Source organism: Apaloderma vittatum, unplaced genomic scaffold (assembly GCF_000703405.1).
Source record: "Apaloderma vittatum isolate BGI_N311 unplaced genomic scaffold, ASM70340v1 scaffold37693, whole genome shotgun sequence".
In the NCBI taxonomy this organism is placed as follows: Eukaryota; Metazoa; Chordata; class Aves; order Trogoniformes; family Trogonidae; genus Apaloderma; species Apaloderma vittatum.
In genome coordinates, this window is record NW_009709424.1 from 1,147 (window position 1) to 29,121 (window position 27,975).

Consider the following 27,975-nt stretch of genomic DNA (forward strand, 5'->3'; position numbering starts at 1 on the left):
TTGATTGTACAAATACGCTCTGTTGGTGTTCCATGCCTTCTTCAGAGAAAGATTTGTAAAATGCTGTTACTAATGGGGAATTTCTTTGTTGGTAAGTAGCTTAGGCCATCAGTTTCTGCAGTCTTTACGTTCTTATTTGAGGTACTAAATTGTAACCTGTTGGCTGTGGAGGTTAATCTGAGGAGTAGTTGTGAAACTACTGTAGACCTACGTAGTGTTGACTTCCGAAGACTGCAGAAGTTGGTCTGACTGTATTTCTGCTTACAGCTAAGGTTCATCAGCCCCAGAGCAATGTTTTTAAGAATAAATTATGTGTCATGGATTACAAAGACAGTAACGCAGCTTCAGGAGTGTTTGGTTTATACTACTGCTTCTGTCATCTGAACAGGTTAGGAACAGCAGACTATGATACTGAGAGCCATTTAGTTCTGTGTGCTGCTGTGTGTTGCCTCTGAAAGCTCTTCCTTTGGGGAAGAATGACTCTACTTAGTTTCACAAGCTTTGAGCTTGATGCCTGCTCTGTGTCTATCGAAAGTTTCAAGTGTGTTCTTTGGGGTGTAGGGACAGTGAAAAGGAATTGAACAGGCTGACTAGATATCGTCAGCCATGATGTCGTGGTGTCATCTAACTTATTTCCCTTGTAGAGTGTACAATTGCAAGCAGCTCTTTGGTTTTGAAGAAGGGGCTGCTCTCTATTGGTATTTGGCTTTTGGGATTAACACTACACCCTGTAGTTTGGTTGGGTTTGAATTATTGCCCCATTCAAGTGAAAAAGACCTGAGCATGACTTTGGAAGTGATTCTGTCTTACATTGTTTAGACCAAGAAAGTAATGGCAGTCATATAGCTCTTGTAGCTTGTTATCCTCAAAATCCTTTTGTAGCATCCACATGTATTAAAATGATGTGTACATGTGTGTATATATATATTTATGAAACATAAGTAGGCTTTATTCCTTAGTCAGTGGGGATAATCATGCTACTGAGATGTGCTGAGATACCACGCATAAGGTGCATACACGCTGACCTGCATTGGTAAAACTAATTGTGACATTTTAAAATAAAGGTGTGTTTTTTCACACCAGGAGCTCTTGTCGTTGGCCAAGAGGAAACGCAGTGACTCTGAAGAAAAGGAGCCACCTGTGAGCAAACCTACAGCATCCTCAGACTCTGAGACATCCGACAGTGACGATGAGGTGAGTTTATCCTGTTATTGGAGAAATTACTGTGGGTTATCTGTCTGATTGTACCAAAGCAGTGAAAGTGTATTTAACATCTGGTATATTTAGCCTGCTGACTTTGTGAAGTGGACTGGCCACCAGTGGAGCTGGTGGAGACCCATTAAGCCTAGAGGTTGTGTACTCAGAAATACTTTTTCTTTTGATTAATATAGTTTGAATTGTAACTGTGTACAGAAGAGCCTGAATGTCTTTAGAAAAGATGACTGCCTGTTCAGCCCGTGTTCACATGGTCTGAGTGGTCGGGTGATCTGCCTGCTTAAAGCTCGTGTTTTTCCTGCGTATCGCCGGTGGTTGAAATAGCAGCAGAGCTGCTAAAGCTGGACTCTGAATTCAGGGAGAGAGGTTTTCAGCTTTAGAAGAGAACTTCCTTCCTCTGAGAAGAAAAGGGTCAAGGCAGGTGGTAAAACTGTTCTGTTTAGCTGCTTTGATTCTCAAAGAACTCTGGTGGGAACTAGCTTTGAACATTCAACAGAGTGTGTTTTTAGTGACGTTTTTGAAGAAAGTGAGGCAAGGAAGAGTTTAGCATTACTTTGTTCTGGGATTTTGTCAATTCCTTGTATAGAGGTGCTTATCTGCTAGAACTGTTTTTATTAGTTGTTCTTGATACTACATTCTAGAGCTGGTTAAAAGTCTCTGCTTTCATCTATAAGTAAAAATTGAAACAGACTTACTAAAACAGAGGAACTGACAAACAGGTCGTACAGGTATTTGAATAAAACCACTTTCCTGAAGGCTTACAAATGGCTTTTGCAAGCTTGCCACACACTGTAATGAGGTCATTTATTCCATCTATCCTTAAAAAGTTAGCAGGGAGCTGTTTGGAGTGGTCTTTTTTTCTGAAGCTACAGGAAAGATTGTTCATGGTGACAACTTGAAGACGAGTAGGGTAGGCCAGTGATAAACTGTTAACCATTAAGCGTCTGGTAGTGTTAGCAGAGTTCTTGCAATAAGTGTAAAGAAAGTGTGGCTTCATTTTCTTCCTGAAGTATTTTTGAAACATACATGTTTGAAACTCTGTTTCAATCAATCCTTTAATTAATTGAAAATAAATAAATAAATAAAGTGACTCTTGCATCTAATATATGCTTAGGACGTAAGGAGAGAGGAAATTGTGAATGGACTAGATATATTAGGTTTGTTATTGGGTGACTCCTCAGTCTGTAACTGTGTGTATTGAGCTCTGCTGGCGCTCAGCTTATTTATTCTAAGCTGTGTGAAGACCAGCTTGTCTGGAAAAGTAGACTTGGGTGTAGAGAGCACGTTGATGATAAAGCCTTCTGGTTTGCGTTTATCTCTGAAAGCTGGCAGAATAGCTAATGCTATTATTTTTTCTTGCTTGTGTAAACTGCAAGCAAGCTCTACCTTTCCATTACATGTAGAATATGAGAATATATCCCTTCATGAATTCACACAGACCTTGCAGATGCTGTAGTATCTTAGTTGCACAATGTGCTTATTTTCTGATCTGTGTATCATTTCTGATTGATTCTCTTGTTCTTTATGACCTCCACACAGTAAGAGGAAAAGATTTAGAGAAGAGGTAATTAGGACACTTGCTTCTATTCCTGTGCCTGGAATATGTGTTCTGAACTGCTGCTCGTCACAGCATGGTGAGACAGGCTGGGTTATGACAGTTCTGCTTCTGCCAGTTGTTCAGTTCTGCGCATCCCTAGCCTTGGCTACGCTACTTCTGCTGAACAACTTTTGTTTCAGGCAGGGCTCTTGTATTTAGTTTGAAGTTTGCTCAACCTTGGGGGTTGGGAGAGATGGTCTAAAAGTTGAAATGGCTTTGCTGGGCTTCCTGCAAGATGAGGACCTAGAGGCAAAAGTGTGGATATTGTTGCGCCCTGGGCAAATGTGCCCTGTGCTCCCATGCAGGTTTTGTAGTGTGCACGTCCTTTATCCTTTGTGGTTCTTGGCAAGGGCTAAAAGTTCCAGGATTGTCACTATGTCGCATGTACAGAAAAGTACATGAAAAAAGCCTGAATCCCTGGGAGGTTAGTGCTCCATTCTGCATTTTTAAAAGGAGGAAAGTTTGTGGGGCACAGGGGAAAGTACTTTTCAGAGTTGTAGAGTAACAGCACGAACAAATCATGGCACAGTCATACAGTGGTGCCGGAGGACTTTCAGTACATCTTTAGTGTTACGTTTTTGTGTGTCTCGGTGAGACTGTGCTTCTGTGAAAGCTCCTGGCCACACTAGGTGTGGCCTAATTACGTGTTACCACATTAGGTGATGCAGGTGCTGGGTTCTGCACCGAAGGACTGAATCAAATTGCCTAGCCAAAGGGCAGAAGGTGAGTTGCAAGCAATGAAATAGGAGGGATGCTCTGAGATGTCTCCTGGTGGGTGTCTGGAATGTGCCTGACTGAATTGGCTCTGAGCTGCTGTTCAGAGAGCTGATAAGTAGCCCTGACTGCACGGCTTTGCAGTCAGAAATACTGGCTGCTTTGCCTGGAGATACCCTAAGCTGGATCCAGATGTGGAGGCAGGGAATTCCTTTATCTGTGAAGCAATGTGTGGCCAAGACTACTCAAGAGCTCGCTGTCCCAAGCTGGTAGCCTGCAGCACGTAACCAGTTTGGTGTTAGCCAAGTTACTATTGGGGCTGCTGTGCCAGAGGTATGTGTGTCCACAAGGTACCCTCCTTGTTTGTCAGAGACATCATGTGAATGGTGTTCCTCACTTGCAATAGTTTAATTCTGGGTTCTTGCTCTTCCTTTCATCCTGGCATCACGGCTTACAGTAAGAGGAATCTTTCTGTTGCGTGGTGAATCCTGGCTGACTTCCGCAACAACTTCACTAACATCAGCGTAGATTAGGCAGAAGGACATGATGCTGCGGGAGCTCCTGTTTGTTTCTCTTGAAAGGTTTGTCGTTAGCAATGCTGCTGTAAGTTTGTGCATCCTTCTACACTTTAATGTTGTGAGGGGTTTGATTGTGCCTTTTAACAACAGCTCATGGATGATAGCAGAAAATACTTCCACGACAGGAACAGTTTGGATCGTGAATGCTTGCTACCAGTCTGGAGTTTAGCAAAGAATATGTTTATGCCTTTGTTTGCAAGTGTGCAGGTTCAGTAGGAAGCAGCAGAGCTGAAGATCTTTCCAAGAGCTATGGGACAGAGGAGGAGGTGAAAAGTGGCCATGCAGCTAGTGAGGAAATCTGTCTCGAGTAACGACTTTATGTCCCTGTTGTGAGGAAAGGACTTGAAAGTTTGGTTCTACTTACTGCACTTCAAGTTAGAGCACTCTAGTAAACCACAGATTAGCAGAAAATTGCGTATGTTCCTTCTGTTTTGGGGGTGTCTTTTGTGGCTTTGCAGAGATTATGATGCTAATTTCCTTTGTGCTTTTATTTCATAATACTGCTTAATTAGACCTTCAAGAATGAGTGGGTTCTCCAGTCCTGTGAGGCCTTTGCTGTACATTTTTTCAAGCTTAGGAAATTTGAAACGGGCTGTGCTTTAATCTTCTTATACACAGCCTTATAGGCCGTGTGCTTTGTAACTTTGACTTCTCTTGGAAGATAGTTTCCTTCAGCTGTTAATGGGTGCAACAGTAAAGCTTTCCTTAAGGAAGAGAGGTGCTGTTACTTTCCCCACCCCAAAAAAATGCAGGTGCAAATCTGAATAGTGCAGGCTAGTTGTATGGAGGCTAGCATGTCTGAAGAAGTAATGTGAACCAGCTGTGAACAAAATATAAAATCTGGTGTGCGAATACCTTCTTTAAATTGCAGACTAGAATGGGGGTAACTTCTAAGGCCTTGATTTATGTTCAGATTTAGGTTGTTGATTCAGAGTCTATAGGAGCTCTGAAGTTCAGACCAGAAATAAACTTGTGGAGATATTGGAATCAAATATGTGATTTTTAAGATTTTTTTTTCACTGGATGAACTTTTCCTTTGAATCCAGGGAGCAGTTTTTCCTCAGAACAATCCAGTCACAAGGCATTGTCCAATATCTAGAGAAGTCATGCAGCCTTTTTTAGTCCAGATGGTGCTTGCTGACTGGCAATGCTACAGCCATGCAAGGCACTTGGTCAACAAGTGTTTTATGACTGTTGCCATCTCCAGCTGTTTGGCTCAGGCTTCATAAATAAAACATTGTGGGTTTTCACAGCCAACAGCACCCCCAAGTTTGTTTGATTGTGGAGAGTGCTTCCTCATTGGCACTGGTATCTGCCATCTCGATGTTGTCACTCAGCAGTTCTTGCCAGTTCTCTGTAGATGGTCCCCTCAAAGTGCTTCTAAAGAAAATGTTAACTTGCAGATCAAACTGAATTTGAACATACTAGAGTTAGACTTTTTTTTCCATAGTTACCTGTAGTTACCTCTCTGTGAGCGCCTCTGAGCGCTACTCGGACAATAAGGGTGGATCAGGTGTCTGGTGATACTTTGGCCCAGGAGTCTTTCAGGTAGTTCCTGGCAAAGCCTCTTCTGTGATTTTAGAAGGTGTTTCCTTTATTTGCGTATCTCCCTTCCATTTTTATGGTTACTTTGAGTCTCCTCTTTTACGTCTAAAATAATACTTTAAATTTTGTAATTGTTGAACTGTTGTCATTGTGGAGGTCTTTGGGGTATCTGAATGACAAATGCAGACCCCAAAAGGCAGGAGAAGTAACCAGGGCTTTTTATTTACTATTTAGTTTTAATAGTGGTGGTAGAGAGCATTTTTCTTCTTTTATCTCCTGGAGTGCTGTCTCCAGAGTTCTCCCAGCTTTGAGAAACCCCGAAGACAGTAAATTCTGTCTTCATATCTGTGCTGCCTGCTGTTGGCTTCACATGGGCTGAAACTGCAGTTTGATGACTTGGGTGAAGGACTGCCTTTTGTCTTCCCTGTACAAATGGAGGAGATCGTAGATCATAGGAGAAGGGATGAAAGTTTGTAAGCTCAGCCAACGTTATTTACCTTGGCAGTGTGTAAGTTTATCTGGCCTAGGAAAGGAACGCCAGTGATGAAGGACCTGTTTTTGCTCTGATGTTGTAGCTTGTAATTTGCCTTTTGCTGTAAAAGCCATGTCCAGGAAGGAAGGACAGGTTGGATTCGATGTGTGTAAAAAAACAAATAAACAACGCAAAAAAACCAAGACAAACAAAAAACCAAAGCAGGGAGAATACCTATTTGCAAAGTCAATTCTCAGAGGAAAAAGCATTTAGGTACTGTGTGAATAGAAGAAAATAGGGACTTCCTGAGTAGTGAGGGTAAAACAATTCTACTGCATTTGCACTCTGAACTCACTCTATTTTTTTCTCCTCCATCTCATTTCATCTCCCTAGTGGGAACATGTTCCAGGTTTGCTGAGCTATAAATGATTTTCTTCAATCATTTCATGTAGTTGCTTTTGTGGAAGCTGACTTCTAAACCTGGCTAATTTCTAATGTGGGCTGGGTTAGTGGCAGTCAATTCTGGGTGCTGTGGCTTAGCTTGGACCTTTGAATTATAGAATTGTTTAGGCTGGAAAGGCCCTTTAGGATCATTGAGTCCAACTGTTCTTTGGGGAAAAAGGCAAGCAGTTAGCGCTGTGAACCTTGGAAGCAAGAGGAGAAATTGAAATGCTCTTCTGGCTGCTTCCTGTGAATGAGCCATAAAGCTCTGTTGTTTGATAGTATTGAACAATAAGCAGAAAGCCACACTGCAGCACACTTCTGCATGAGCTTATTTACTCGCTGCATCTGGAACCACGAAGGGTTCCAGATGGTGGCCGAGGAGGCAGCAGTGAATAGAGGGGCTGTTTAGAGAAGGCGTTATAGTCATGGAAAGCGTGTGAGAAGCGTTTTGACTGGCTTTGCCTGACTGGAACCTGGAAGAGGGAACCTGGAGAAGCTGCAAGAGGGGACAGGTTTTGGAAAACACGCTTTACCATTCGCTGTTTGAGATGTGTAGAGTTAAGGGAAACTGAGCAAACAAATGCTTCTGCTTCTGGCTGCAGGTTGCTGTGCAGCTCGTGGCTTTCCTATATTGTCTCCCTCTGGACCTGCTAATCTGTTAGGTCTTTCTCTGCTGTAAGAAGAAACTTGATGTTGGCAAACATCCTTTAGGTCCAGATGACAACTGTTGGTTCCTGGGCCTGCAGAGCAATCTGTGAGCTTAGAAGAGCCTTGTGCTGACTACACTCTGGTTTTGATGATTTTTTTTGTCCTCAAGGCTTGCTGCTTTGTCCTGTGCTTGTGCCAGGAATGACCAGGCATTCATGAGAGTTTAGGGAAGGTGAATAACCCCTGAAGCACCTGATTTGAATGAGGAAGGATTTGATTTTATGATAGCACTGAAACTGGGAGGTGACAACCAGTTACTGTGACTTAAGACATAGAGGTAGGTCACCTGCATAAACAAAACTGAGGTGAAGTGTAATCTCCAGGGAGAAAGAGAAACCAAAGAAAATTTCCTGGAATGGGGCAAATGGTTTGATTTTATTACTTTTTATTGTTCAAGAGGTCGTTGCACAGCTTTCTCTTCAGTCCTGTTTTCCTGGACCCAGGTTCTCTCCACAATTCCACTTGGGAGTCAGAGACTGAGAACGGTGATCTGTAACACACATATCTACAGCTATTAAACATTTTATTAACAACTGAAGCCCTGCTGTTTCAATCTGATCTCGACTTCTTTCATCTCAGCATGACCCCTCAAGGTCTTGATATAACTGTGGTGTACACTATGGCTTTCTCTGTGCTTCCTCCTTGCTTGCTGATGCAAGGTATAATTCGGTGTTAGAACACTGCAAAGGAGTGGCAGAGCTCTGGGAGGGAGGCATCTCTGCATCCCTGGTACAGTCCTCCCTGCTAAAGTTTCACTTTCTCACTGTTGTGTTCTCGCTGGTGTGCCTGCTGTAGGCAAGCTCTCGAACAAAGAAGCAAAAAAAGCACTTTTCTGCCATACCTAGGAGGTGATTTCTTAACATTGAGATGTGAGCAGATTCAGGCAGAGTACAAGCTTGTTCTTAACTGATCTGCATGGGCACAGTTAACCAGGAACGTTATTAGGCAGCAGTATCATAACACTGAACAAGTAAAACCTTAATGTGGAAGCCAGTAAAGACTTGAGTGCAAGCTTGGGCTGATGTAAAGCTGGGTAATTTCTGTGCAGTTTGTCACCTATTCTGTGGACCATAACAGGCTGGGGTGACTGCGTGGCGGGGTATGGTTTGCAGTCGGAGGCTCACCACTGAGTAGCTGTCTTTTTATCTCAGGAAAGAAACCTTCTGCCCAGCCTTTGGCAGATAATTTTGGATACACAGCTGGTGCTGAGATGGTGGCAAAGTAGTTGGTTAGAAGGTATGAGAGTAATCAAAACCTAGGAATTTGTAAAGGTGTTAGTAGATTGGGTAGTAGCTTGTAACTACTTGGCCGAGTTTCATTTAGAGCATTTGAATGCCAGGATTCTCTGAAGATGGTGCCTAATCAGGCAAAAGTCATCAAATTTGATGAAGTGATTCCTGCTTGCAGAGGTGGACTCGATACATCCCTCAGGAAGGGGTGAATCGGTGAGAAGCCTGAAGTTTGTGTGCATCTGAGATCAAATCTAAATTTATTTTTTTCTCCCCAGTTAGAGTAATTTTAAGTGCAAGATCTCAGTTATGCAGGAGTATTCGCTCATTTGAATTAGGAATGGGGTTTTTTAGTAGATGGCATGCTTGAACAGATGGTGATGTGCATGAAAGAAGAGGGTAATATACAGGTATGAAGAGGACAACAGTCTAAATATATCTTTGTTTAGGAAGAAACTGCTATATCCGTGGCAGTCTTGCAGCTGGAGGATTTCTAGGAAAGGAGTGAAGTGCGAAACATTGTAAAGCCTTACCAGTTCTGTTCCCTTCTGGTTTTACCCAGGTAGTTGGACAATGCAAAAATTCTGCTAAGCAGTCACACAAGATAAATTACTGGTTCTTCTAATAGGACTTTGAAATTTAGAGCTGCTACTTGTGTCTGTGTGGTGGTTAACTGAAGATATGATATTAAGAGAAAATTGAAATGAAGACTTGCCATTTGGTTTGTTTTGTTTTTTTTTATTCCTGACTTCTGTGATTCTGGTTTGATTCCTACTTGTATACATAGACGCAGGGAGTGGCACTACTGTCTGTGAGTGAGTGTGCTGTTGTTTTGTTGCATAAAAATACAGATGCTGTGTATTCTTGGTAAAACTGAGATTTTGGAAGGACTGTAATGTATGGTTGGTATGCTTTCGTGAAATCTGAAATCTGCCCTTGGATAAACTGGTTTTGGGAACACATCTGTTGCTTCTTTTTCACAGTAGTGAACTTCAGTTCACTGTTCGCTGCTAATCTTTGCAAATGCAGTTGGACACGATGTTTAAAATTATTTTCCCTGGAAAATGTTTTCAGTACCTCTTTTCGCCTGGTGGATGTTGCAGACTCTGAAGCCTTCGTTGTTTTTAACGCAAGGGTCCTACCAACTGTTGGCTTGCATTGATAACTTGATATTATTATTATTTTTATTTATTTAAGAAAACCCAAAAAAATGATACAACACTCCACCCCCGAAACCCAAAAAACTTTGTAAAATGTTTCCATTTGATAAATTTTCTGTTGGATTTTTATTTTTCCTCATATCATCCATTTGTTGCTCTCGGTTACTGGACTGTTTCTCAGTCATTTTTGCTCCAGTGTTTGGGGGAGGGAGAAGAGAGTGATGTTTGTGTCTCATGATCTCTTTCTTGGTTCTTCCCTTGCAGTGGACTGTTGGAGGTTCTAAAAACAAAAAAAAGGGAAAAGCGGGTAAGGCAGAGAAGAAAGGAGCCATGAAGAAGCAGATGAACAAAGCTGCCTCTTCAGGCAGCTCAGATAAAGACAGCTCGGCTGAGAGCTCAGCACCTGAAGAGGGTAAGATAGTTGATGTGCATCTGCTTACGGTGTAATTCCAAGAGAAGCTACTCCTTTGTGTACACTGAAGAGTAAATGTTAAAGTGATGTTAAAGACTACTTTCAAAGAGTGTTACTGGTAGTCTGGATGACTTTGAATCTTGCCGTGGCTTCAGGTGCCTATAATTCAGCATAGCAGTGCTGTAAGCACCAACACGAAACACTGTTTCGACTGAAGAATGTATGGCATATTTCATTACTTGACTTTCTCCTGGAAAATTCTTTTCTTCTTTCTACCATGTCCCATGTGCAGCATGGGAAACAGTTCCTTTATTCCCACTGATGTTATTTTCCCTTCCCAAACTTCTTATGATGACAAAGGGAGAAGTGTCTAGCAGTGCATGATGCAAATAGAGGCTCATCTCTTATGTATTTACTCTGAATTGGAATTCTTGTGCATTTGTAATCACATGGAAGAAAAAAATAATTACTATAACTTGGTCAGATTTTTTGTTTTTTTACGAGAATATTGAATTTGTTCCAATGCTGGGCAAACCCCCTGTGTTCTTTCCTGTTTTCGTCATGGCCGTGAAAATTTGTGGGTGGTCACTTGTGGTTTCAGTTGATACTTAAAAAAGAAAAAAAAAATTGAGAAAGAATATGAAGGAGTCTACTGTTTTAAGTGTATTAAGTGCACCAGAGGCAGAACCTGTCTGAGACATGAAGAGACTGAAGCTGTATGTATCGGTGCTCAGCAATTAAGTTTTTTTCACAGTGTAAACTTTAAGCTTACAAAGCTGAAAGTTTCCAGAAATACTGAGACCAGAATGGAAGTGAAAGAGAGAATCCTAATGGTGACTTTTGCATTTTGGTGTGATGTAGTCGATTAGGTGAGATAATCAAAGCTCTTGGACTTGGATCAACTTTAAAGGTGATGTTACCTGATATTATTGGGGAGTTGGCTGTTTCCTAAGCCTGTGTGTAACTGGGAGGACTGGTTACAGTAATGAAGCTAGCGCCATGGCCTTGCCAGTCCTGAGGGTAACGTGTTTCAGCTTTGTCTTGTGATGTTGCAGTCTTCAGATGATGAATTTTGATTCTTCAGGTTGCTGTAATGAGGAGCATTGGTGATGGTTAACTGTCATTTTAGTTGCGCACGCACAAAGTTGGGGATTTATAAGCAACTTCTCAGGGACACAAGCACACAGGCACAGAAATCTTAACATTAAGACCATAACACTAATGAAAGGGCCTCCTAAAATTTGCTGCTTCTACTAAAAATCTTCACTTAGAACCCAAAGTGTGTTCACATGCAGGACCACTCATCAATTTTTAGTGTGCATATCTTATGGTAATGAAGTATTTCTTCCCGTGTTTAGTTTTCATGATATATTTGCTTGTAGTGGAAGAAGAGTATAAAATTCCTTCTTGATTTTCTTTGCTAACATGCTACAGTGAAGTGATTGGGCTTTGCCCCAGCTGAATTTCACTGCCTTCTATTTTTGTTTTAGGAGAGGTCTCTGACTCGGAAAGCAACAGCTCCTCATCTAGCTCAGATTCAGATTCTTCATCTGAAGATGAAGAATTTCATGATGGCTATGGAGAAGACCTGATGGGAGATGAAGAAGACCGAGCTCGACTGGAACAAATGACAGAAAAGGAGAGAGAGCAGGAGCTGTTTAACCGGATAGAGAAGAGAGAAGTGCTAAAGAGAAGGTGAATTTTATATCTGTTGATATTTGGTAGAAAATTCATACAGGCTATGCGGAGAGTATGCCGACTGTGCTGTCATGTCTGGGGTCCGAGCATTCAGCACTATAAGCGAATTAAGCTTTTTTTCCCCCGCATAAACCGTCCTTGTAGCTAGTTGGGACACACAAAGCAGGAATTCTACATGTTCTTGTAAAATAAGATATCTGAAAGTTTCTCAGCCATTGAATACATGTGGTTCTGTCGACTCCTGCTGTAGCCGTATTACTGCTTCACGTGCTAGGTGACAGGCAGTCAGCAGAACTGCTTTCTCTTCTGCTTTTTTTTGTACTGGCCGTCACAGGCAGACACTGTGGGAAAAGGCAAACAAAGTGTAAAGATTATACGAGCTTCTGTAATTTTTCAGGAAACAAGGAACGGTAAAGCACAGAGAAGTGTTAGGGTTGCCTCTACATGGATGTGAAGCTAGTTGGGGCCCTGGGAAAAGAGAGATTGGAATAATGAGGAGTGGTGTTGGACATGCAATTTTCAAGGAATCCTTTGTGGATTTCTGCCTTGGGTGTTGTGGTTTTGCTTGTTACTGTGACACTGTCCTTGTAGTAAAGGTATTTTTCTTCCTGTGGGTCTAACAGAAAAGATTTGGCACACATGGAGTAAGTTTTCTCCAATTCCTTCCCTCTTCAGTGACTTCTCACTTTTCTCATTTGCTGAGAAATTTCTCCGGAGGACTGACGTGTCTTGAGTAAATCACATCAGTACAAGCTGCTGTCAGACTGTCCATTTGCCCAAGCCATAGTTAGAGAACTGCCTGTCTCTCTGTGGTCTTAATACTACTCTCAATGTCTTCTCTAGTCTGCTGCTCTCCTCAAAGGGATCAGAATGAGTGAAAGATTGGATTTAGAGCAGGTAGAAGGACACCATATTTTTTAATTTCACTCACTGTTCCATGGTAACTCAATGTTTGTCTTTTAGAATGAATGCTGGAGAATACTTGATGCAAACAAGCTGAACAATCTGAGCTTGAGTTGCTGATTTAATCTTAAACAAGTTTATCCTGTTCTATGTAAAGGGGTTGGCAGGTAGAACTGAGGGGATGGTGGGTAGTTATTTAACTTTCTGGTGAGTTAAATCTTCCAAAATGCTGTCTGGCTCTTTGTGCATTGTGCTGTGAGTTCCTTGGGATTGCAGCAGGCATTGCACGTGATACAATGCCTGTGCTCTGTGTGTAATGCTTCATGGTAAAGGCATAAAGAGCAACGAGCTCATCTGGTACTTCAGTTTCTTGTCTGCAAAATCCAAGTGTAACGGTCTGAAGAAAAATGGACTGTGTAATATGCATGTAGATAATCCATTTTGAATTTGAGTTATTGGAAGTTAAGGCTTTTTTTTTTTCCTTTTATTTGTCCATATGCATGCCTTAGTAAAGCCATGACCAGCCCACAGTGCGGTGGAAAATCAGTCATAGGACAGTTCCAGCAAAATCACCACTCTTCTGAATACAGTGGCTGAAAATGGATTTCAGGGTGATATATTTTGTGAAGGTAGAAATGAAAGCACCTAAACTGGACTGCAGAAACTGCCCGAGTCTGACTGGAGTAACGCTACTGAAGGAGGACTCTCTGTGACTTCTTAGCGATTGTTCTTATACAAGCTGGTGTCAGTAGAAAGGTGGAGTTTAAAGATGAAAAAGTTAGCATGACAGTGGCAACAACGAAATTTTTAGCTGTTGAGATTCAAAAGATGTGAAATAGCCAGTTGTTTTGAGAGTTGGAGGCAGCATGCAGTGGTCACCACACTGGTAAAGATGAAGATGGAGTAAGGACAGATTTCTGGGGAGTAGCCGTTACTATGGGGTCTCTGTAGCCTTTTGGGTTAGCTGTCTGTAAGCCTGCACTTTTCTGTGCTCAGATTTTCTTCACCTTAGTTTTCTTGGGGAATGGATGGGATGGCAATGGGGACAGGATAGCGTTAAAGGGTTATCCATCTGGGGCAAGTAATGGAAGAGGTCCTTACAGCCTACACACAACTTAAGCTATGGTAGCTTCTGAGCGATGCTTTGCTCATGAAGGGAGCAAGCATTCTTTCATACGTTCTTGTTTCAATATCTGCTGCTAGGTTTGAAATCAAGAAGAAATTAAAAACAGCCAAAAAGAAAGAAAAGAAAGAGAAAAAGAAAAAGCAAGAGGAGGAGCAGGAGAAGAAAAAACTCACACAGATCCAGGAATCCCAGGTACCAAATAAAACTGTCCTTAGTAACAAGTCCTTTCCCTTTGGCCACAGGAGATAGGGTGCTGCATCTCTCTGCCCCTAATGTTTTCCTTGAATGTCAAACAGTGCGGTAAGGGGGTCAGAATTGAGTTCATTTATATGCTCAAGCTATGTTTAGCCTTTCCAGTTGATTTAAAGAAATTAATGTATTTCGTCTGCTGAAGGGTGTGCTGATAACTCCTTTTAATGAGAAATTCAAAGTTGCAGCTTTATCTAGAGCTGCTGTGATAGTCCTCCTGTATGAGGACAGGAAGGCAACCGTTTGTAGTACCTTTAGCTGATCTTCTGTCATTCAGCCTGAAATGTTACCTGCACAGTCTTTCTTGCAAGTGAAAATTTGAGAGAGCAGGCCAGCAATTACTCAGCTGTTGTCTTAGTATTTTGCGTGCACATGCAATGGGAAAAATGCTTAGTTTCCGCTGGTAGGGGTGTCAAGGAAAAGCTTGAACAGCAGGAGGAGCAGAAGTAGTTGGTTTTCCACCTCCAGTAGAAAGAGGATAATACCGAGGTTTGGGATGAGTCCTCTAACTGAGCTGTAGTTTCGAATGGCTGAGTTGGCTGTAGTTCCAAATGGATAAGATCCTGCCCTTAACTATTTTTAGAGTCTGAGCAGATAGGCTCAGATTCATCTTGCCTGGCTAAAGCCATGTAAGAACTAGTTGGCTGTTGGCACTTTGTCACCTCTGTCGTTGCACGGTGGAGAAGGGCATCGCCAGCTGGCAAGTCACTCCACGTTATTTTCTAGTAAAGTAGGTGTTTAACATTTAAATCACATTAGGCAAGATGAGTTTTGCTCAACTCCGTCTAAGTGCGTGTATTTACTTATATAGTCCATATATATAATGTGTAGACATGTATTCACATATGCACATATAAAAGGATCTTATGCAGAGTTCTTTTCCAATGCCTACCAGAAATTACTGCAACTCACTTCAGATGACTGTCTCTTGCGCTTATTATAGAAGCTGCTTTTTGTTCTACCTGGTATTCCAGATAGACCTGTTAGAAAATATTAGAAGACTTAGAACATTTAAGATCTGGATCCCTGTTGCAAACTTGGCACGCAACCTTATTTCTACTTTAAGTATTTTTCATTATATCTTTGCTGAATAAGTGAAAAACTGATTAAGTGCCTTGATTTGGCCTTGCAGAAAGAGAAGTAAATGAGGAGAATATTCAACCATTTTTTCCTCGTTAGTTATTAGTTGCAGAATTACTTCCATTTTATTTCTTTAGCCTTTTTTAACTCTAGGAGGAGTTTGGAGACTAAAAGTTGGTGACAGAAATGTTGAAGTGTAAATATGTTCTTTATTTTTTAATACAAAGTAGAAAAAAGGAATATGCCTCAGATTGGTTTCCCTCTTCCCTAGCATCTGTAAAAACGATCTTGAAAAAACCCGATTTCAAAATGGGGTTTCTTAGTAGTTTCTGTCTGAAAGGTTTTCAAAGTGTGCAAACAATCTTTGTCTTAATGCCTTTCAATTTATGGATTATGCTTGCTGTTGAGGGCCTTTCTGTGCATGTTTTTAGGTCATGTCACATAACAAAGAGCGGCGATCAAAGCGGGATGAGAAGCTAGACAAGAAATCTCAGGCAATGGAGGAGCTGAAAGCAGAAAGAGAGAAAAGGAGGAACAGAACAGGTATGAAAACATGTTACTATTGCTACGATTCTTGGGGCATTATTGCAGCTTTCTGAAAGTGCTATTTCCTGTTTCTAATTAACATAACAATCGTACACCTTGGAATGAAGGAATTCCGTGTCTGTTTTCTCCTTGGTCTTTCACCCAACATGACCACCTAGGGTATTCAGTGTTTGCCATCACTGATGCTGTGTTCCTGCCCCTGCCCGTCTCAGAGTGGTATGAAAACAAAGCAAACTTTCATTGCTTTGATTCATTCGATGACACTTGGTAACATTTAGTTCATGTATTTGAATTGGTCGATTAGATTCTGTTACTTAAATCTCTGAACCATCCAAACCTTATTTATCGTACTTGTGCTACCTTGTCTACGTTTGCTTGTTTCTCCACTGGCACGTCACCTTGTCTGTCTTGCCACAGCCTTTGGGTCCAAGCCTTTTTGTTACTCTGTTGGGTTTTGTTGTGATCCTTTCCAAACATGACATTTTAAATTCTCTTCCCCTGCAAAATAAGAATGAGTTGTCTGATCATAATAGTTCTTTTTTGTATATCCGGTTGTTACACCCATCTTGAATTGCCACATACAGTCAAGTTGGGAGACTGAAGACAAGTACAACTGGGATTAAGATGCTTTTAAATACTTTGATTTCTCTCTTTGAATCTATACAATGGAGTGCTTATCTTACTAGTGGATTTGAACATGTGGCACTTGTATCCAGCATAAAATTAACGGCTATCTACCTCTTTAAAAAATCCCCAAACCAAAACCCCAAACCAATAAGTTTTCAGCTCTAAAAGGAAGCTTTAATAAAAAATTCACAGCTTGTTTTTCCTTGTTCTCTGTCCTTCCCCTAGCTGAATTGCTCGCAAAAAAACAGCCATTAAAAGCTAGTGAAGTATACTCTGATGATGAAGAGGAGGAGGAGGATGATAAGTCTAGTGAGAAAAGTGATCGCTCGTCCAGATCCTCATCCTCTGATGAAGAAGAGGAGTAAGTACTAAACACTGCACTATGACTACTTGTGTGTGTTCAAAACCAGAGATCGACTTTATGTAGACACGTGCTGTGCCAGGGGATTGTTTGAGGACAGCTCTGAAGTGGTTTTGCCTCTGGCCACACTCGCGTTGCTCACGTTTGAGTCCTTGACTTCTGTATCGTGATGCATGGAGCCGACGTACTTCGTGTGGGTTCGCAATTCAGTTCCCTGCTGTTACCTTTAGGCCTGTTTACACTGTTGTTTATAGATTTGTTTAGCAGCTACAGAACCCTGGCGTATTAGCAGGGCAGAGATGCGTGCTGGATTCTCTTAAAGCATTGGCTTGTAAACTGCCTCAGTGTGTGAGTCTTTGCACTTTGTGGGGCAGTGAGTAACAAGTTTACAAGGACGTGTAGCGACAGGACAAGGGGCAACGGTTTTAAACTAGAGCAGGGTAGGTTTAGGCTAGAGATTAGGAAGAAGTTCTTTACTATGAGAGTGGTGAAACACTTGCACAGATTGCCCGGAGGCCCCATCCCTGGGGACATCCAAGGTCAGGCTGGATGGGGCTCTGAGCAACCTGATGTCCCAGTTAAAGATGTCCCTGCTCCCTGAAGAGAGGTCGACGTAGATGACCTTTAAAAGTCCCTTCCAACATAGCACATTCTGTAATTCTAAGTCTGGGACTTCTCATTAAGCCTTTCTCTTGAGTGCTAAATTTGCATATCTACAGTCAATAAGTGCATGATGAATCATTCCTTTTACTAGAAACTGAAATAGTTAGCACTCATGCTGCACCTTGCTCAGGAGCCCTTTTTTGGTGATTATGTTTTGTTGAGGGTTTTTTTCATATTTTTCATTACATTTTTTTGCTCCTTCTCACCTTTCCCAAATCAGGAAAGAAGAAATTCCTCCAAAATCCCAGCCAGTGTCCTTGCCTGAGGAACTGAACCGAGTACGGTTATCGCGACACAAGCTGGAACGCTGGTGTCATATGCCTTTCTTTGCCAAGACAGTCACTGGCTGCTTTGTCCGTATTGGCATTGGAAATCACAACAGCAAACCTGTTTATCGGGTGAGTTTAGTTCCAAAGGATTTAGTTCTTTTTATAGTGCTCTAATACCATATTTGTGGCTTAGCAGTTCGCAGGTATCTGTGATTGTTTGAGTGATTGATACAAAAACATTGCTTATAACCAGAGAACATAATTGCTGCCAAAGAAGTGGAAGAGACTGGTTTAAAAATAAACAAACCTATGGGACCAGCTAGGTGGAGAGATATATTTAGTGAGAGAGGAAGCACCAACAGAGCCTGTTCTTCCAGCTTTGGTTCATGATGTCTTGTTTCATCATTTGTGTTGCAAACTGGAGTACAGGACTCTGCTTTGACCGAGTAAGGATGAGTAATGTACACTCCTTATTTCTCGGAATGATCCCAAGTTATTGCATGGTCTCAATTCTTTCTTTTACAAGGTGTTTCTAGTACATTGGTGTGACTGAGAGGATAGTTTTATTTTCTTGTTTCATTGGTGTAATTGCGCAGTGATAACATTCTCTGTTTAGTATATGAGCAGCACTGCTGTCTTTCATTTGGGACGTACGTTAGCCCAAACCAGCGTTAATTGAAAAGGAAAAAGGACAATTAGGGAAGTGTACACCACTTGGCCAGGAAGGCAGAACTGAGAAGATAGAAAAACTGCACCAAGCATTCAGGTAGTGTAGTTTGTCAACTTGAAGGTGATACATCCATCAACTAATTCAATACGTGAATGATGTACACAGAAGAGCCTGCCTTTCCTTTGTCTAGTTAGAGTTGTTGGTTAGTTTAAGGTTTTTCAACTCTAGTGAAAATGCTGAATATGCCTGATAAATTCCAAGAACACAAAAAAAAACCCCTCTTGCATCTTTCCTCATGTGTATTTTACTCTGTGTTACAGGTTGCTGAAATAACTGGTGTGGTAGAGACTGCAAAGGTTTACCAGCTTGGTGGTACCCGGACGAACAAAGGACTGCAGTTGCGGTAAGATGCCAAGTAATCAGTGTCCTTTTCATAGCAAATAACGTTCTCTGTGTGCTTTGGAGAGATGAGAGCTAAAAACCAGACTGGACCTTGCCATGCTGCTTACTGCTGGTATTTTGGGGTTGGGTTTGATTTACATTTTTGGTTTTTTCCCTCCGCTTGGGCATAATGGAAGCTATAAAAAAATCTCATGCAGGGCTTGTGATTGTGTTGACATCTGAGCAATTAATTTGCATTTGTAACCCATGATATGCCTCTTGAGATTTACAACTTTTGTCCACTGTTGTTACAATGAGATGTTAGCAACATGTCATTTAAAGATGTATGTGGTTGGATCTGGTGTACATGTTACAGCATAAAGTGGTGCTTTGGAGGAAAGAAGCGTTGGATTTCTCAGTTGTTCTTTTGACCCCTATAAGGATCATGAGGTGAAGATTAACAGTTACTGTACAAAACATGGACAATAAGACATTAACCATTTGGGAGAAACAGTAAGGTGTGTGGACAGTGCAAATGGGTGCAAGTGTGGAGGAAGAAAAAAAGTCTTATCTAAGTCTGACATGACATTCTTAGGCTGCCTCAGGAGAGAGCTGTGCTCTTTGAGTGAAATTTGCACCATAGGGACTAATTTTTATTTAGTATCAGCTAGTAGCGATACAGTCATTTAGCTGGTGGTGCCAAAGTAGCACTCTGAAGAAAATATTTAGGGATTTCTGGCTTTTGACTGACTGACAAATGAAAAATTAGGTAGGGATTGGCTCAAGCATTGCATAGTTCAACACTGCTTAAAGGTTACTTCTGGTGGTCCAAACATGAAGAAGCTTTGTGTTTTGGGTCACCAGAAGGAGCTGGATTTCTTTAGCTTGGAAGAGGAGGCTGAGGGGTGACCTCATTCATGTTTATAAATATGTAAAGGGTGAATTCAGAAGGACGGAGCCAGGCTCTTTTCAGTGATGTCCAATGATAGGACAAGGGGCAGTGGGTGCAAGCTGGAACATAGGAGGTTCCAGAAGAACATTAGGAAAAACTTTTTCACTGTGGAGGTGACAGAGCCCTGGCACAGGCTGCCCAGGGAGGGTGTGGAGTCTCCTTCTCTGGAGACATTCAAACCCCATCTGGACTGTGCGACCTGCTGTAGGTGATCCTGCTCTGGCAGGGGGGTTGGACTAGATGATCTCTAGAGGTCCCTTCAAATCCCTAGCATTTTGTGATTCTCTAAGGTTTATGTGTGAGATGTCTGTTGCCATTTCTTCCCGAGGGTTTTACTGCCACGACTGGGTGACTGTTTCCTGCAGACTCATTAGTATTCCTTTTCTATACTGCTAATAGCTGATACAGACTCCTGAACCGTGACTGACCTGGTTCAAGTTGGGAATAGATAGCATGTAAGCCACAAGAGCAGCCACAAGTGATTTTGGGTTTCTTCAGTCAGTTTATACCTCTAGTTCCAAGATCACAGCTCCGTACCTTCAGAGGAGGAATGTTGTTACTCTTTCTTGTTGCAGGCATGGCAGCGATTCGCGTGTGTTTCGTTTGGAGTTTGTCTCAAATCAGGAGTTTACTGAAAGTGAATTTATGAAGTGGAAGGAAGCGGTAAGTTTGGCAGACTTTTGTTTCTCCTTGACAGCCTTCTGGCAAGGGTACTTTAAGTGGAAAGTAACCTCTTTTGTGTCTCATGTTAAGATGTTCTCTGCTGGGATGCAGCTACCCACGTTAGATGAGATAAACAAGAAAGAAGTTTCCATCAAAGAAGCCCTCAACTACAAGTTTAATGACCAGGACATTGAAGAGGTAAACAGTGCCATGTTGTGACATGTGGCAGTGCTTAAAGGTGACAGGGACTCATGGAGTAGAGCACTAGCTGTTACAAAGCAAAATTATTGTGATATTTGCTTCATAATAAGAAGAAAATAAAAGGCTCAAAATGAAGTTGCCTACCTGGACAGAGTAGCTTGGTGATCCAGCTGTTTTGTCCTCACTGCTGCTTCACCTCATCCTTTGTGCCCTGGTATCTCCTCTTGAACTTGCGTTGCAGAGCTCTGAACTCCTAACCCAAAGATAGCAAGTTAGTTCTCAAGTTCTGAATAGTTAACAGCATCGCAATAGATGCATTTATCACAGTTTCTGTAGTTTAACGCTTGTGTAGTACTGACCAAATGTGATTAGCATCAGATTTTTTATGTTGTTAAGTGACTCATTATCAAGTCACAAATTAAAAAATGCAGCAGAGAAAGAGCGTGAGTAAAATTCTGTGGCAGTAAGAACATTTTTTGATGATGTTGATCTGTTGCTTCTAGTGTACAAGTATTGAAATAGACAATTCATATTTTCCCTGTTCTTGCTCTTTCACCTGCATCTTCCAGATTGTGAAAGAGAAGGAAAGGTTCAGAAAAGCACCTCCGAATTATGCGATGAAGAAAACGCAGCTCTTAAAGGAGAAAGTAAGAGATGAGATGATACCTGCAAGTTTAATGCAGTCTTTGATTTTGAAGATATGGAGCTTCTCTGGATTTTAGCCGTAGTCAGCAGTAAGCTTGACTTTAACCATACAACTTTAACCATACAACTACAAGGTGGATCTCGAGGTTCTGCTGTGTTCAGAACACCTAGAACCCAGCTGAAACTATTGCCAGCAATTACAGCCGTCTCTTTTTGTGTCCGTTAAGCAAGAAAGTCTGCTTTAGAAACTCTTTTTTCCTATTTTCTTTGTCTCTCCCCCGCTCTGAGCACCCCATAATGACATTTGAAATATGATTTTCTATACTTTTCAGAATAGGTAAAATGAAAGTTGTTTTTAATTGTCTTTTACTCAGAGGTGACTGAATTGTCACTTTGTGGCTGGTAATTTATATTCAAAAGGATATGCTGCTGAAAGATTTACTTGCCACTGAACTGTTTTACGTGTAGACTTCCTAGAACAAGTGCTGAGAAGCCAAAACCAAGAAGTCGACGAGCACTCTTAAGTACCTCCGAAGACAAAGCTAGACATAACACGTTTTGTTTGTACGGGCCTTTTTCAGGGCATTTGTGCTTCATATACGGTAAAACTTAAGAGTTTGCATTCATCTTTAGGTATACTTTCTTTGGTTTAACTGTATTGCATTATGATCATTTTATTATCATTTTACTATGCACGAATGTGTAAATTGTTTTCCTTTGGAGAAGACTGCAGTTGCTTTTTGTTGTCACCAGGTGGCAAAACGAGCTCCTTTTGTTGGTCTGAGATCTTTCACTTCACTGAAATATGTGGCAACTGGCAGTTGCAGAAATAATAATTATTTTCCTGAGCTGGTGAATAGTGATATTAAATTTTAATCAAACCTATAACTTAAATCATTTAACTGACTTGCTCTCCTCATGCTGGGACTACTATTCCTATGTCTTCCTTAGTTTGTAGGGCTTCAGAGGTTTTTCAAAGTTCTTCAGGGTAAGAAGGTCTTGTTTTGCCTTGAGCTGTAAAGACAGTTTAGCTTTTTGTGTTCTTACCCTGTGAGCTAGAACATTTGCAGCTGGAACAGAGTTGGCTGGCTAATTCATGGGTCATCACTTGTTTTTGTGACTAGCTCTGTGGTAGAGAGTAGTATTTAATGAGTTATTGTTTGTTGAAGGCTATGGCTGAGGACTTGGGGGACCAAGATAAAGCCAAACAGATTCAAGATCAGCTTAATGAACTTGAGGAGAGAGCAGAGGCCCTGGATCGTCAACGAACAAAAAACATTTCTGCCATCAGGTAAGAAGGAGATGTTGGGAATTTGCTTTCTTCAATAGTATAAATCAAAATATGTGGAGAAGAGAGACTAATACAGTAGTGAATCAACTGCAAGGTTTTCTTTCCTTCTTTCTTTCCCATACAATATGTTAATGAAATATGTATCATGATGACTTTATTAGCATTTGCTTATCTTCACTTCCTTATATATGTTGTTCAGTTAAAACTGTCAAAAACGTAAACTCTCTTCCATGTACCTGGGGTAGCAGTTGTGTTGCACTAGGAGTAATTTGTGGTCAGGATGAAGCTGCAAGAATGCTGTCAGGCGTTTTGTTGAGAAAGGATTGATTACTGACAGTCACTTTCTTTTTCTTTACCCCACCCTCCTTTTCTTTCCTTTCTTCAGTTACATCAACCAGAGAAATAGAGAGTGGAATATCGTCGAGTCTGAGAAGGCTCTTGTGGTAAATAGTGCTGAATTAATACTTCTGTTCAAGTAGAGATGAAATGATGCAAAGGGGGATAATTGCATGGTGAAGCTACTCAATTTTTTTTAATAAGCTATAAAATCTTTCATATAGGCAAATTACATTACTTTATCGCCTTATCCTTTTGATTAACTCAATTATCAGCAGATTACTGACTGTAGTAGTGACTTAGTGCATTTTTTTTTTTTACGGGAAAGAACTTGAAAAGGAGACATCAGAGAATAAAATAGTAATGGAAATATTCAGTTCTCTGCAGTGACACTTCTATTAAGGAAGAGTTAAGCTTGTTCACAAATGGTTAACTATGCTGAGATTTGTGCACCTATTTTCTGTGTTTTATTCAGTAAGGACAGTTTTGCCCTGTGCAGCACAGGGCTGCACGCGTGTCAGTCTTTCTAATCTGTAACACTATTGCTGGTTTCCCTCCAATCTTGTTATTATATATAGCTGATGAGTGCTTCCATGGGCAGGGTGCTGTAGGAGGGGGTACAAGGGTGCAAGGAGCTAATGCTGCAAAACCACATGTCTTTTTATTTGCTTCTTCAGGCTGAAAGTCACAGCATGAAAAACCAACAGATGGACCCCTTTACTAGGCGGCAGTGCAAGCCCACGATAGTGTCTAATGTGAGTAGAATCCTTAAAGTTTGACTGAGGCAATTTGTGGAGAAGCAGAAACCAACATAATACAAAGAGCAGGAAGGATAATGTTTGTATTCACTCCCAACTATGCCATATGCTATTAATGCAGGGTGAGATCCTGGTCTCACTATCTCAAAAGAAGGAAGAAGGAATATATTTTAAATTATTTTTTTTTAATGCAAAGTGTGAAGGACATAAGTAATGTGAGTCTGTACATGGAGAAGCAACTGTGGTTTAGACTTCTGCAGTGAGTTCTTCTGTGTAGAATTACTCAGATTTAGTTAGGTCTGGGAAGACAGTTTGCTTTGGGTGTGAGTTTCGCTTGTAGTGAGTTGAAACTTCTCTGCTCCCATGTGTTGCCTGATCTAGTTGAGAGGTGGTGTCCCTGGCGGCAGGGAGGCTGGATTAAAATGATCTCTAAGGTCCCTTCCAGTCTAGGCCATTCTATGATTCTATGAAAGATCCGTGAGGGAGGAGACTAGACATTTTGGACCCGTGGTGGATAGTTTAACACACGCTTCCCCCATGATACTGTGGCAAAACCTGGTACTGCAGTCCCTAGCTGTATAAATGATGGATGGCAAGGTGATCGTCAGCTCCTACTTCCAAGTAATCTGGTTTTGCTGAGGCCTGTTCTGGTATCAGTACTTCACTAAAACTGGCTCTCATCAGTCTCCACAAACTGGCAAGGGAATAGAAAAGGAATTTTATTGCAGGGCTTGAATTAAAATAGCTATTTCTGAAATAATTTGTTATTAGAAAAGAGTCATAACTGAGTAGCTTTATTAAAGTAGACAGCTCTTGTGTAAAGTCTTCTAAAGATTTCTTCTCTCTGGTGTATTTCAGCCAGAACCATAAGCTGAAAGCAAATACGTGTAACAATAGTGGTAAGAGAAGTCACGGGAGCAAACTGTATCAATAGGAAACGCATTTTTTATTTTTCAGAGAAAAACTTTCTGAAGGATAACTTTTAGTTAGTGTCAGATGCTTTACACGGGTATCAGGATCATTTCACTTGTCTCAGATCCTGAATACTGGACTAGCTGGTCTACAGCCTCTTATTTTGGTTTTAGATTCATGGATATGAGCACTGTTTTAAAAAAATAGCAGTATATATTTTGACAATTTAAATACAGTGATTTTTTTTTAAATTGTCTTTCTTTTTTCTTCTTTTTTTTCTGCCTCTGCAGTCTAGAGATCCTGCTGTCCAAGCTGCCATTCTTGCCCAGCTAAATGCAAAATACGGGTCTGGTGTATTACCAGATGCTCCAAAGGACATGAGTAAGGCAAGTTTCCATTTCTGTCTCCGTTATGTTCCTCCCACTGTCACCACTTGACTCTAGAAGCTTACGTCTGATAGTAGATGCAAATGCTTCATGTCTGGAAGTAGGTAGAGTATTATCATAGAAAAGAAACAGCTTTTTCTTTCTCAGGGAAGGGAAATCAAGTTTCTCTAGCAGTACGAAAACTAAACTAAGTATGTTTGTGACACGAGAGGGGAAAAAGCATTTTTTATCTCTGTTTATCTGGGCTGATAAGGGTTGGAGACTTACCTCTAGTTTTTATTTCAGGGTCAAGGGAAGGACAAAGATGTGAACTCTAAATCAGCCAGTGACCTCTCAGAAGATCTTTTCAAAGTGCATGACTTTGATGTAAAGATTGATCTTCAGGTTCCCAGTTCAGGTGGGTGTTCCAGCTGAGTCTGGGGATGTGATTGTCATGATGGTAGAGCTCTCTTCTTCCAGAAAGAGTTCTTTCAAAATCACGTGATGACCTGTTCCATAGTCTGTGTAATATATAAAGTATTTTTATTTAATTTTGAACCTGCTGCTTTACCAAGTTGCTGTTCCCTAACTTTGATATTGCAGATGGTATTGAAGCAAAATTTTAGGGGAACCAAATGACTGGGCAGGGAGTGAAGGTGTGCTTAGAGTCACAAACTTGCTGACCCTTCCTTTTTGTGATTTTGACTTTGAGAGCTTGACATGTATGGCAAGAACAGCACAGTGTTATAGAATCATAGAATCATGTAGGTTGAAAAAGACCTTTAAGATCATCAAGTTCACCACTAAGCAATGTCCCTAAGCAGCACATCTACCTGTCTTTTAAATACCTCCAGGGTTGGTGACTCAACCACTTCCCTGGGCAGCCTGTTCCAGCAACTGCCAACCCTTTCAGGGAAGGGATTTTTCCTAATATCCAGTGTGAACCACCCCGGCACAGCTTGGGACTGTTTTCTATTGTCTCATCAGGGTGTTTTCCAGTGGACAGAAAGCATGGGAGCATAGCAGTGCAATTTGATTCGCAAGGCTTTTTTTTAATTTTTCTTGCATTACTGGAAGCTGAAATTTCTTTGAGGACAACAATATAAGAAGTACTGTAAGAGCACACAAAGACTTAAAACCTTGTCAAGAGGGAGAGTAGGAGAGATTGTCTTTACAAACTAGGTCAGGATTGTAACTCGGTACGTCAGACTGCAGAATGAGGTGGAATGCCAAAAACGGGAGACTTCCTGAAGCAGATAGTGAGTTACAAACTTCAGAGAGCAAGCAGGTGAAGCGTAGGCATTGAAGGGCGCTGAAAACCAGGAAGGTAACTGAGAAGAGGTGGATGAGACACACACGATAGAGGTAGAGTTTTAAGTCTGGCTGGTTTGGTTTTTTTTCCCTCAGAACACCATTTTGGCATCTTGCTTCGTGCAGTCTCCTCTCTTATCAGAAGGACCTGGGGACTGGTTAAAATGTCTATTATAGACATGGATAGGGAGTTTGACTTCACTTATTATCTGTCTCTGTGCTTGCTGTTCTTATGGGGTACTAATGATTTATCAAAGATCCCAGAACTGAGCGTGAAGGCTCTGTTTGCATTGTGATTTCAGTATGCTGCAGAGTAGTTTTCTTAAGAAATGAAAGTATACTTGTCGGCAGAAAGCTGGATTAACAAACAGATTCAAAACCGCACGTGCTTTATCTCCGAAGATAAGCTACCAGATATTGCCTGTATTAAGAAACTGCTGTACACTAGAGAAGCCAAACATGATTTTGTGGTGAAGTTGTTGGCAAAAGCGCCAAGCGAAAATCTGTAGTTTTTGTGTATTTCAGTCCTCACTCTTTTCTTATCCCCAACAGAATCTAAGGCACTGGCCATCACCTCCAAGGCTCCACCAGCAAAAGATGGTGCCCCTCGGCGATCACTGAACTTGGAGGACTACAAAAAGAGGCGGGGGCTTATTTGAGCATGCCCGCTCTGCTGCTTCTGATCCTGCATGCTCCATGACGATGTCCTACCTTTTCTTCCTCCCTTTTCAGTTCTCCCTTTTGGGTTGGAGCAGCAACAGAGCTGGGAAGAGACTCTTTAAAACTGCCAGTCATCTGTAACATAAACCATTCAACTATTTACTGTATAGACCTCCCTTCTTGCCCTTTCTTCCTGCCCCCCTCACAAATGTGGATCTGTGCTATTTGGGGTTTTCCCATTTCTTTTAGTTTGAGTTTTTGTTTTTATTTTGTTGATGCAGCTCGTTGGTCCACTCTGTGTTCAGTATTAGCCTGAGGTCTGGATTTCCATAGGAGTCTCTTGGTGGTTGCAGAATCGGCACTTGGTGATCTCCCCTTACCTGCCACCACAGGCACGGTGAATAACCATTGGCGCAAGACCTTTGTGGCTGGAAGGTCATCTGCACTTTCTTCCTCTTCTTCTTCCTCCTTCATCCTAGCTTTGGAGAAGGGAATCTTCAAAAACTGGCTTAGGTTCAAAGTGTAAATTTTTTTGGGAGGGTCGTGTGACTTTTTTTCAGGTGTTTTTTATCATTTTTAAGCTGCAGTACTATTTGTATCCGTCTGTCACAGTTCTTTACGGCTGTTTTGAATTTCTACCAGCTGTACTTGAGCATCTGAAATTGCAAGAAAACATTAAATGTGATTCTTCTTACTAAAACGGCTTGGCTGATCTAGCTGTTTAACTTCATGTTCCATTTTTTTTTTCTTTTTACTTACACTTAATTGATGAAAGAGAGGCACACAGTTCCTGATGTGGGACTTGTCATCTGTAGAACGTCTGGAGTCTCCATCTGTAACTGAGTGGAGTAGCTTTTTCTGGGATAGCCCTGCGGTGCTCATTGGTTGGGCTTTAATTTCTTCTCCAGGCCTCCAATTTTACGTATTTGTTAAGTCATGTCTTCGCTGGGCTCCAGCTCACTTTTTCTTGCTTTGTTGAACCATTTAAATGGGGCTTCTATAAACAAACAAAAAAAAATTTTAAAAAAATCACTTCTTGTGGAAGGGGAAGGACACAGTAAGGACATAGTAGAAAGGTCGGTGGGTAATGTATGAGAGGTAGCTGATATATATTTTCCATATATAAATGGTACAAGTGGGATGCAACACTAACAAGAATTGTATGGCTTTATGGAATGTTTTACTGGACACAAGATGACAGCTAAATTATCACTCAGGTGTAAAAAAAAAAAAA

General features: G+C 41.2%; 1 protein-coding gene across 1 annotated transcript; it reads left to right on the top strand.

Annotated features, from left to right (window-relative positions):
* Positions 1–1,084: 1,084 nt before the first annotated feature.
* RTF1 (Rtf1, Paf1/RNA polymerase II complex component, homolog (S. cerevisiae)) lies at positions 1,085–27,441 on the top strand. The gene is made up of 17 exons (XM_009866909.1): positions 1,085–1,194; positions 9,927–10,074; positions 11,565–11,769; positions 13,879–13,993; positions 15,562–15,673; positions 16,529–16,664; positions 17,548–17,725; positions 18,587–18,669; positions 20,175–20,262; positions 20,353–20,460; positions 21,033–21,110; positions 22,278–22,399; positions 22,785–22,842; positions 23,413–23,490; positions 24,696–24,791; positions 25,077–25,188; positions 26,634–27,441. Exons 2-17 carry the CDS (start codon positions 9,993–9,995, stop codon positions 26,738–26,740), a joined length of 1,758 nt encoding a protein of 585 aa, XP_009865211.1. The 5' UTR covers positions 1,085–1,194; positions 9,927–9,992; the 3' UTR covers positions 26,741–27,441.
* The last annotated feature ends 534 nt before the right edge of the window (positions 27,442–27,975 follow it).